This window comes from Vidua chalybeata, chromosome 3, assembly GCF_026979565.1.
Source record: "Vidua chalybeata isolate OUT-0048 chromosome 3, bVidCha1 merged haplotype, whole genome shotgun sequence".
Classification (NCBI taxonomy): domain Eukaryota; kingdom Metazoa; phylum Chordata; class Aves; order Passeriformes; family Viduidae; genus Vidua; species Vidua chalybeata.
The window spans coordinates 87,220,342-87,232,444 of NC_071532.1; the positions used below are offsets into that span (position 1 = coordinate 87,220,342).

Below are 12,103 nucleotides of genomic sequence, written 5' to 3' on the forward strand. Positions count from 1 at the left end.
TTTCAGTTGATACTTATATGTGTAAAACTGAAATACAGCAGGAAGTCTCTTGGTCCTGAGTATTAATAAATATGCCAGCCACTACCTCAGGAGTTGCACTAGTTGGCAACTTTATTCTCCAGTCTACCCAGGATTTCCTGTACTAGTATATAAATTGTTCCTTTTCCTGGTGTTCAAATTGAAGAGTCACTTTCTCATTAACCACATTGCTTAACCTATTTTTCTCTTAGTTTTCCCATGTAGAAGGGAGGTAACAGTTCATTTTAGACCATCAGAGTATGCAAAAGAAAATTAATTAATGCTGCCTGGTAGAAGTAACATATATTACTGATCATTGTATTTCTTCTGTCTGTAATAGGCAAGAAAAGATCTTCAACAGGAGATCATTGTGGTATTGCAATTATGTGTACAGCACTGCATTGATAGAGCTTTATTCACATGTCAAGTGGCTCCCTAATTTTCATTCATAGGATCAGACTTATGTAAGACAATAGATGGAAGACTGTATCTGAAGATGGTTAAACATAATAATTAATTCCTATGCTCCAGTGCAATACCAAGCTGTTGCTAGCTCCAGAAGAGTCTCTCTGCTGCTGGGAGTGATAGCAGTCCTTCAGGAAGGGGAGACATAACTTGAAGATTGCCTACTATGTCCCTCTTCGAGCACTTTTTCAATGTTTTTTTGTGGCATTTTCTTGGTGATGTGTTAGGATAATTGAACCCTCAGGATTTGTATGATTTTACCTTTTTTTCTTAATGTCTTCAGAGGAACTTTCCCCTCCCCCCCCCCCCCCCCAAAATATGGTTGTTTGGATATGTTATTTTCCTTTATTCTTCTCTTTGTTCTGGTTTAACCATTCTAAAAAGCACAAATTAAGCATACATAAGTTGTATACACATAAGAAAAAATTTTAAACATTGCTTGTTGTCAGAAATATGTGTATATGTATACTTTCTTCAAACTGTGTATCTCATAGCCACTTCACATGAGACCTAAATGTACATAAATGTACATTTATGTTCTAAATGTACATAAGCTGTTCTCTTGTTTCTCTTTATTTTCACAATCTATTCATATCAATGAGATTCAGTTACCTGGTAGGTAGATAAATGGCATAAAAATAGTTTTATGATGGGATACCAAAGCAACAATGCAGACAGGCTTTGAAATTTAAAGTTTTATCAAGAGCTCTTTTCACATTTTGCCAGGCTTACAACAGAGTTAATTTGCTCACCAGGATGCAATACTGAATATTTCTTATGTTAAGTTTTACTCTGCTCCTACTGATATTAATGTTTTCTTAAACAGAAATACGATCCAAGCACATGATCTTTTTCAGTGTGTTCAAAATCACTCTACCTACAAGTGATCTTGTACTTAAAGAGAAGGAAATGCTTGATAGTGGTCAGAGTGGTTTGATAGTGGTCACATTTTGCTTGAGACTAAAAGACCTCTGAGTTGGTACTTTTTTAGGGTACTCTTTTAAAGTTAGCGTTCATATGTCCCATGCAATGAAATTTTATTTATTTTTTAGCAGAAGTCTTCCAACTTCTTCCAGTCTTCATCAGTGTCATATTGCATCATTGCACTTGATGACTATTTTGTTTTTTTCTAAATTAATTCCCTAGTATCACCTATTTTTCTCATTTCTTAGAGAGAAAGGCATATGACTTTTGAGATAATAGGCCCACATTGGCATTTTGTTTGCTGAAATTATTTCATCTCCATTTAAGGGAAGAGCTGTCCAAAACTTATTATCTAGTGACTCTTCATAAAAAAGAGTTTTACTATTTTCACACCAGCATATTCTTTCAGTGAATATTACAGTTGAATTTTCATGTCTTACATATTTTGTACTAGTTGTTGCATAAGCTCTAGCTGGAGGCTTTTTTTGGAAAGAGGAAGGCAAACCTTCTTTTCTGACACTACATAATTTTTAATAAAATTGCTTGAATGCAATTACATCTATATTAAAAATCAGTGAATTAGAGAAGCCAGATTACAGGGTAAGAATGAGCTGTGCAAAAGACCACAAGCACCTTTCCTAAGGAGTGTTCATCTCTGTAGCGCCAAAGAATAGAAGAGTAGAAGTCTTTCTCTTTGATATAATGTAGGCTCAAAGAGAAGGTAAAGGTAGCCACAATGAAAATTAAACAGCCTTGTTCAGGTGCAGCAAATACCCAGTTGGTACATGAACCCGAGGCAATGCAGTCAGAAGCAGGAGAAAGCAACTGTATTCAGTCTTGAAGGTGGATTACTGGGTTTAGAAACACAGGGTATTTATCAGCAGTGAAATCTCAACGAATTAATCTAACAGACAAAAAAGCCCATATAAGGCACTAGGAAGCCTTACGATCCAACAGATATAAATACATGTACAATATATATTCTGTATTCTTCTATGTACAAACTTGTTGTCCTGAAACTCAGATTAGAACACAAGGGTTTTGTAGGACTTGGTGTGTTCTGCCAGGAACAATTTTGTAACAATCTGTTCTTCCAATACTGTCATGATCATGAACCGCAATAATGATTATGGTAATGATTATAATAAAAGTTCAATTTTGTTGTAACTTCAAAACTCTGCCTAAATGTTAGCACTAATTATTCCAGTATCTTTATCTTATTCCCATTCTTGCATGTGTGAAATGGAGGTGTCGCAGTCTATCGTTGGTTGTCACAGCACAGTGATGTATTGTGTTTACACCAGTGAAGTCCCCATGAAGTCAATAGAATTTCAAAGATATTATTAAAAGCAGAATTTATACTTTCCTTTAAAGATCCTTTCTGGGAACACATGTCTTTAAAGTCATGATTCATAAAATATATATATTGAAGAAAAGCATTCCATTGAAATAAATGATCCTTGGGTGTATGCTGCCTGTAGTATGCTTGGCAATATATGCATTAGAAAGAGTGCCATTAGCCAGTCTCCTAAAGGATCATAAACTTGACTTTTGGACTAGCAGAGCTGGAGTAAATGAAGCATAAACCAAGCTAAGTAGAACGTAACATAAACAGTATCTGTTTCACCTAATGTAGGTATTACCATTTTCAGCTACTAATATGCTTTTGCAAAAACATTGGGTTTGGGTTTTTTTTTTAGATTCTGTATAATGTATGAAAAAACTGTATAACAACATTAAGCAAAGAAATTCCATTTTCTGTGCAAAGTAGGTAATATTTGGGAAGGTAAAGTGTATTTGTTTTCCTTATTTTCTTCAGTTCTTCTGGTACCCCCATAGCAGAAATAGAAGAAGTTCTTTTTTATAAGCACATGTAGTGAATGACAGGACAAGGGGGAATGGCTTCAAACTGAAAGAGGGCAGGTGTAAATTAGATACAAGGTAAAAATTCTTCACTATGACAGTAGTGGTGCACTGGAAGAGGATGCCCAGACAATTAATGGAAGTCCCCTCTGTAGAAGTGTTCAAGGCCATGTTGAATGGGGTTTTGAGAAACCTGGTCTACTGGAAGGGCCTGGCAGTGAGGTTGGACTTAGATGATCTTTAAGGTCATTTCCAACCCAATTCAATCTATGAATCTATGACTCTATGATAAAAATATATTGTTTCACTTTCTCAAATTTGAAGGGCCCCCTAAGGATTATTGATTCCAGATCCCTGCTCCTTACAAAACTACTTAAAATTAAACTACACACTTAAGAGCAACATCCAGATGTTCCTTGAACTCTGACACTTTGATGCCATGACCACTTTCCTGGGGAACCTATTCCACTGACTGACCACCCTCTCAGTGAAGTAACTTTTCCTAATGTTCAATCGGAACTTCCCTTGATGCAGCTCAGCTTGTTCCATTTTCTCGTGTCCTTTTGCTGGTCACCAGAGAGAGAGCAGGATCTCCTCTTATACCACTCCCCTTGAGAATGAGGTCACTCCTCAGCTTTCTTTTCTCCGAGATGAACAAACCAAGTGACCTCAGGTACTCCTTTTAAGTCTTGCCATCAAGGCCTTTCACCATCTTAGTCTCCTTTGGGCACACTGTAATAACTTTACATCCTTCTTTTACCGAGACCCCTCAAAACTGCATGCAGTACTTGAGATGCGTCTGCTCCACTACAGTGTAGAGTGAGACAATCACTTCCCTCAGCTGGCTCATGACGCTGTGCCTAAGGCACCCCACGTTGTCCCCTTTGGCTGCCAGAGTACACTGGTGGCTCGTATTCGACTTGCCATGAACCCAAACCCTGATTTCTCTTGTACAGAGTGGTTCTCCAGCCTCTCATCCCCCAGTTTGCATATATAACCACAATTCCAGGTGAAGACACTGGCACTTGCTCTTGTTAAATTTCATTTGGTTGGTGCTTGCACAGCTCTCTGGTCTATCCAGATCTCTCTGTAAAGCCTCTCTGCTCCTGAAGGAGTCCACAGCCCTTCCTAGTTTAGTGTCGTCAGCAAATTCACTTTAATGTGTGTTTAATTTCTGTGTCCAGATCTTTTATAAAAACATTGAAGAGCACTGGCCCTAAAACTGAGCCCTAAGGAGCCCACTGGCAACTGGCTGCCAGCCTGATGCAACCTCTCTGAGCCAACTGCTCAGCCAATGTGTTATGGATTTCTCTGTGCTCTGTACATTTTATCCAGAAGGATACTCTGGGAAATAGTACTGAAAACCTTGCTATAATCCAAATGCACCACATCTGCTCTCTTTTCTTGGTGAACTAGATGGCTGACGTAGTGCTAAAAGAGGAGATCAAGCTGGTTAAGCAAAACTTTCTCCTCATGAGCCCATGCTATCTGTGGCCAGTGAGGGTGTTGTCTTTCAGACGTTTTACAATTCCCAGAATAATTCTATCAGGCACTAAAGTGAGACTGACAGGCCTATAATTTACAGGGTCTTCTTTCTTGCCCTTGAAAACTGGAGCAATATTTGCCAGCTTCCAGACAACTGGGGCTTCTCCAGACTCCCAAGATCATTGGCAAATAATGAAGAGAGGTCCTGTCATGACACTGGCCACATCTTTCAATACTCTGGGACGAGTCCCATCAGGGCCCAGAGATTTATGTACATACAGCTGGTGCAGCAAATTTCAAACAAGTCCAGGGTCAGCTGGGTGTTTATCATTCCCTAATGCATTCCCAAAGTTCACACACCTCTTTTTGTGTGTGGTTTGTTTTATTTTTCCTAAAGAAAGGGCCATCAAGGGACTCCTGCAAGACACTTCAGGAGTCAAAGTAATTTGGGGTTTTCCATCTTCCTTGTTTTCATCTCCTCTTCTCCTTCGTCTCCTTTTCTCTTTCCCTCTCTGTACACTTTTACTATTTGGTCAGTTTGCAGCAACTAGAAAACCTGAGAATTGATGTTGAATTGCTGGAGGTTATGAAATATGTTTCATTGATTTCAAATAAAATGTCAGACATAAAATGCAGCATTCATTTTTATAATTGTCAGTTCTGAGGGTTGCAATTGAAGTTGGTAAGAAATACCAAAATTTGACCTTACTCAAATAGAAGATGATAAAGAAATATGACAACATTTCCATGGAAGAAGTATGCTGAGGTTAATTTTTGGGAAGTGATGGTATGCCTTTTAAAGCAATGGAATTTTTAGAAATATATTTAAAAGAGGAAAAAATGTAGTAAGTGAAAGAATTTTGGAAAAGTACGAAGAGATTATTAAAACTGCAAGGCACAATACATATTTTCATGCTTGTGAATTGAATATGCTCAGTCAAAAGTAAAATTACAATTCTTGAAAAATCACCTGTAATACTTGACAGTTGGTTAGGTGTTCCCTTGACAACTGCTCTGGTAAATCAAGGGTGTAAATGAAGCCACTATTTCAGTGTTTTGCAGGACCCTTTTATTTTATGTCTTTAATAGCAATACATTTTTAGTAAAGGGATTTTTGTGGTTTTGTTGAACTGTTAAGCTGGACTAGCATTTTTCAGATTGTAGGGAGAAAAATAGCAAGTAGTTCTAAATGTAGTCCTCCAATCGTGGCATTATAAAATGGACAGTGGTGTAGCTAGTTTCTAATAATGTTTCAGAAGAACAGAAACCCTGCTCTGCTAGCAATGTGAGGTCTTTGTTCAGAAACAATCTTAGCATGATTATTTAGCTTGGATAAAAACAAAGGTTCTCTTTGTAATGCCTGGGGTTATTTATACCTGCTGATATGGCACTTTAATTTTGCTATGCTTCTCCTTAATCTGTTAGAAATATGGCTGCACCTTGAGCATTATATAGAAAATATAATTGCTATAAACTAAACTTTCTTAAGTATGTTTACATAGCCATGAATGCACCATTTTTACATGATTACATTGTGTAGTTATAATGCATGAAAGCAGTTAAAAGTCCTCCAGAAGTTCCAGTCTCTGGACCTATTCTCATCCATATTGTCAAATATATAATCAGTTTAAGATATTTTACTATGTTTCCCTTGATATAAGTGGAAGCTGAAGCAATCATGCTATCAATTAGAGCTTAAGTCAGTCTTTCCCATTATTAGAAGAGACATTAGTAGGGATTTTGCATTCATGCTTTCTCCTGTGCTCCTTTAGTGCCACCTGGTGACTAGCTAGAAAGGAAAAAAAGTATGATTTTATTTCCAGCTGGAAAAGTAGTCCATGATAATTTAAGGCAAAACATTTACTTGAGCAAGATCATACCAGATAACATTTGATTTAGAGGTACCCCAACCTTAGGTAGCTTAAGAGGATTTCTTTGACTACCAGTTCCAGACCTAAAGTAATCCAATACCTAATATCCACATTTGTGTCATGAGTGTGTGAGGTACATATTGCACTTTGTTAGAAATCCAGTGCTCATGCACATAATTAGTCAACATGCAGGTATTAATGACACAGTCTAAAACTATTGTTTTGCACCTGTTGAGGTTCATGAGTCTTTTGTAAAAAAACAGTAAATCCTTTGTAATTCTTGTTCTTAACTTTGTATAAAATCCACAGCAACTATGAAAAATAATCAATATTTTCTAAGCCTAGAGCAAATAAGAAGGCTGAACATCTCATTTCAAATTTGTGGAAATAAATATTTAAATTCATCAGGCCTATATCTTAGGAACAGGATGGGCTTCACATGGCTCCAGACCTGTTAAGATTACTGTGCATAACCTTGCCCATATGTCCTCCACATATACACATTTCCTATAACTACTTCTCACACACCCAATTCTTTACTTCCTTGTACATCCTTTTTATATCATTATGAGTGTGATGTGAATGAATCACAATTCTGCTGCCTGACAAAATTATCCTGCAACAGGAATCATATTGCATTCTCTCCTGTCACTCTCTGGAGGGAAAAATATACTGGCTTTAAATGCAGCCAGAATATGCCACTGAGATGCAAGGCAGATGGACTGAAATGCCTTCAGCATCTAAACGAGTGAAAAAGCACCACTAAACTAAAAATACTTCAAAATTTAAAGATGTCAGTGATTAGCCACTTTCATTTCAGGTGTTCTTAATGTGAGGTCAGTATCTCATAATATGAGGTTAATTAGAAAAATAAAGAAAAAATGTCAAGAGAATAAATCATCAGTTTCATTTTCTCTTTTCTAATGAATTTCAATTTTCTGTGAGGTGTATGAAATAACACAACTGCATTTATTCAATTGCAAGATTAAGACAGCTTTAAACATAGATTATAAGAAAACTATAACCAGGTTATAGAGCAACACTAATGGTATTTTAGTTCAAGTAATTTCTGTGACAGAATATTTCAAGTCCCTTCTTTTTTCCATCATTGTTTTAAAAAACTAATATGGTTATATTCTGCATGTGTCCATGTTGTAGCACTTTCTAGGTTTAAATGCTATAATAAAGCCTGAGACAGCATTTATGGTTTAATTGCCATTTTTTTTCAAATGTTTATAATATTCTAAGAAATCTGTCTTTTGGACTATGATTTTCCATGGTCTGTCTCTTTCTAAAAGCCATTTTAGGCATATTTAAGTAATCTAGCAAATTCAGACAGTCCTAATTTTGTGGTAACATAAGCTTGAAAAATATCCATTTTGTTCACATTTCAAATGACAGGTTTTCCATCCAATGACAAGACAGATAGAAATTTCAAGAATTAATTAATTGTAAATCTTTACAGAGAAAGAAGCAAATGCTGAAGAAAACAGTGGTGGCATGAAGTGCATTCCTAGTATGCACTCCAGAATACAGGGCAGTAGGTTTCTGCTTGTAGCCTGTGGTTTTATTCTCGCAACTCAGTCACAAATCTATTGGCTGACATCAAACAAATCTGTTCTGCTCTTTGAGATTTCATTGCTGCATGTTAGAAAAAAAGCACAACACCTCTATGTCCTTTGTGAAGTTAAGATCTAATGATCAAAATCGCTATATAATAAGCTTCTGTTTCTGGATACTGAGGGGTTTTATTTGGATTTTCTTTTATTCTCACATATTTATTTAAAGATAGAATGGATTACCAGGTATGCCTGAGTAGGAATGACTGTGTCATTATCTAAATGAATTGATGATATTTGGGCTTGTCTAAATAAAGATTCCTAAAGTAAAGAACTTGTCAGTACCAAGCAGTCTTTAAGGCTTATTTTAATTGCACCTATGTTTAATCTTCCACTTTTTTTCCTTTAGTAAAGGACCAAAACAATATAAATTATGTGTACAAAACAGTGAGAATGTGTGTACACCAGGTATTTGCAATGGAGGTTTGCAATGCTGAATGGGTGGCTAATTGTTTGAAGATAGTCACACTGACACAGACCTCTTAAATTAATTTTGCCACTTCAATTAAACTTTCGATCTTTGTGGGCTGGACCATTGTAACATATGGTATAAGAGGTTATTTAGAAAAAAACCATGCAAACTTCAGAAGTCTTTCTGAAAAGCAGGAATAAGGCAGGTGCAGAGAGTAGGCTTTGTTATGAGTATGTTAGGTCTCTACTATAGTATCCACTCAGAGTAGAAAGCATCAAGGAAAGGCTATGAGTTTGTTTCCCCCAAGAGAGAATCTTAAATGACCTGATTTTCTCTTATCTGAGAAAGTTATCTTTATACACTCTGACTTACTGAGATAATTCCCAGCAACTGAAATATGAGGAGAAATAATAAATCAAATTCAAAGAATATTTTATATTTCAGGAATTGGTTGGAAAATACAAGAGTGGAAGCATTTTCTCCAAAATTGTCCTTATTTCAAGTACCTAAAAAGGAAATTACCAACTATCTGTCAATATATCCATTGTTTATTAAGGAGAAACTTCTGTTTACTGAATTAATTATTTATAATGAAATTGTGCAAATCAGATGGTCTTCAAAACAGCAGGCACTGTTTCTGGCTCCCTATATTTAAAATCAAAATATGATGCTAACTTTAGACTTTTCAAGAAGGAATGCAATCCAAAATACATTTAACAACATGACTCTTTTTAACCTAAAATTAGTAATAAAAATGAATATTTTTCAGACTCATTTGAGTAGTCCAGGGGTCTAGATCACATTTCAGAAGGTGATAATAGAAAATGCCATTCAAATATCTCAGACTTTCAAAGAAAGATTCAAAATAAGAAAAGTGTTGCATACTTACAAGGTAGAAATAATTTAGCACATTTCAAATCTATGCATTGGAGTACAGTGAAAAGTCAATGAATTAGTATTGACTGATTTAGCTGTGAACCAGCAGTGATATAACCATTGGAAAGGTGGGATTTATTAATATGCGAGCATCAGCTGCTGATGTGCGTGTTCTGGCAATAAGGTGAGTTAGTAAACACACTGGTTTTGTGCTACTCACTCAGAAATCACTGCAGTGAATTTCTAAATATTCATTAGGGGCCTATACTATACAATACTATATCCATTTATGTCAATGCAATGTTCCCAGCAACTTCAGAGGTGAAAACTGAGACTCTAAATTTCATAATGTATCTACAGAGAGAAGGATGAAATATTAAGACTTTAGAAACAGAAGCAGAGACACAAAACTCAAGGCATAACCTGGAATAAATCATGCCATGGCAGCTGCATACAACCAACCAGGTGGTGATATATAAAAAGGTACCATTTGAGACTATGGTACATCTTGATGTGTTTTCTCCAGGAGTAAATTTGTCCTTATCAATGCTGAAGTAATTTCGATGATTAGTAATGCTTCTAATGTACAGATCATAATGGGCTTTAAAATATTTTAACTCTTTCATATGTGTATGGCATAACATAAAAATTCATCTATCCCAACAAAAAAACAATTTATGAGATTCCTATTATTGTCCTTTACCATTTATTCAGCTAAAATAAATGGAAAATTTGGTATTCCATATAAATATATTAATTTTTTTTTCAGAAGCTTTTTAAAAGTTGGTTGTGTAGTATTTGTGAAATATTACATAAAAATGTAATGTTGTTGTTAGAAACCATATCCCAGAAACCTAATTATGGTGACTTGGCTGAAATTCTCAGTCTTTTATTGAATGTTCACTAGTATTTACTTCATAAATTCCCTTAACTTTACATGCTTCTTTATCTCTGAGGCTCAATACCAGAGTTTGCACTAACACACTTTCCAAGTAGTGATAACTACTACTGCGAAAAGTTACATCGCAGTGTAATTTTTCTGCTCAGAGGTATGCCTCTGAGCCTTTCATTTCTTATTCCATTTCTGTTCCCTCTGTAGGTCAGGGAAAAGAAATTTCAAGCCAGGCTGTTCAGCATCATTCAACGTTGATGTCACTTGTCCGACAATCCTCTGTACTAGGGAGACTGTATGTCAACCACAGTTAGCACTTAAAATTTATCAATACCCACTTAAATATTTAAAGATTTTTTCTTCTTTTCTCTGTATATATTTCAAACACTAGTCACGAATAGCAAGAAAGCAAACAGAAGAGGGACATTAGTAGATGAAACATCTTTTGCCTCTTGGGTAGAGCCATGAAACTGGAATTAGTAGTGTCCAAAGATTTTAATACTTAATGGAAGTATGAACATCTCTTTCACCTTACCTTTGCCATGTGAGGTTTGAATACTCCGTGGCCAACAGTATAAGCAGCAATGGGATCTTCTGTTTCCTTACAGCTACATGTTGCCTGTGGGCACTCCTGAAGGTCACTGCATGATTGAAGTGGCTGCAGACGGAAACCCTCCTGTACAGCACAGACTTTCCTTCTCACATCGAGCATCTCAGGTGAGCCTGCAAATCATCAAAAAGCAGCTATTTGCTTTGAACATTTCATCAACATATGCACTACAGTTATTTTCAAAGGAGAATAGGTACATTCTAAGTTCTTCTAAAGGAGGAAATATAATTCCCCTTCAGATACCATTATATGTACTTCCTTTATTTCTAACAGTTCTTTTTGCATCCAGCAAGCACAACATATCCATAAATTTCTTAGTTTACTTGACTCTGAAGCCTCTATTCCTGCTGCACATATAAATGACATGGATGCTATGAGAGTTAAAAAAAACATATATTAGCCATGTCATTTACCTAAGTCCAAGGGGTTATTAGAAACAATTCAGATATTATTAAGCAGTAATTCTAGTTACTTTTTAGTTGCAAGCCACACTGTCTAGTGGAGGACAGTTATGAATCACCAGTGATTTAATTTGGTGTCAGTATTTTTGCTAGGACTTGGCTTCTGAATAGTATTGTAAAAATATCTGTCTCCATTTTGAAACTGGTATCAGAAGACTCATTCTGAATGGACAAGAGGCCAGCTTTCCCAAATCTTGAATTTTTCAGTTATTCTTTGTCTTCATTTTATTGTCTTTGCTATGCATTCTCTCATTGCAAGATTATTTCTGCATGAAACATTTTTAAATGTTTTTAGACAAGAATTTGAACTGTGATTGACAGCTTGCTTTATAAGTGTGTTCACTAGAAGACAGGCCAGTTATCTGTAGAGATGCTAATCTTGATGTGCATCTCACAGTAGGCACTGCTGGTTTGTGACAGAATTTCTTCCCTTGTGTGGTATGTAGTATGAATGTCAAATCCTCATAACTATTACACTTTACAGGTCTCCCAGAACCTCTATTTACAAAGTACACAGTCAAAGAAAGAAAAAAAAGACATTTCTTACCTCTAAGAGGACTAATGAATATCTTCCCGTTATTGCCCAAGATAATTCCTTTTACCACTC

At 35.9% G+C, this 12,103-nt stretch overlaps 1 protein-coding gene across 1 annotated transcript in view; it reads left to right on the forward strand.

Annotated features, from left to right (window-relative positions):
• Positions 1-12,103, forward strand: part of EYS (eyes shut homolog) — a 723,820-nt gene that overhangs the window by 596,628 nt on the left and 115,089 nt on the right. Inside the window, exon 40 of the mRNA XM_053938438.1 lies at positions 11,034-11,142. Coding sequence (XP_053794413.1) covers positions 11,034-11,142 — 109 coding nt within the window. The remainder of the gene's footprint in view (positions 1-11,033; positions 11,143-12,103) is intronic.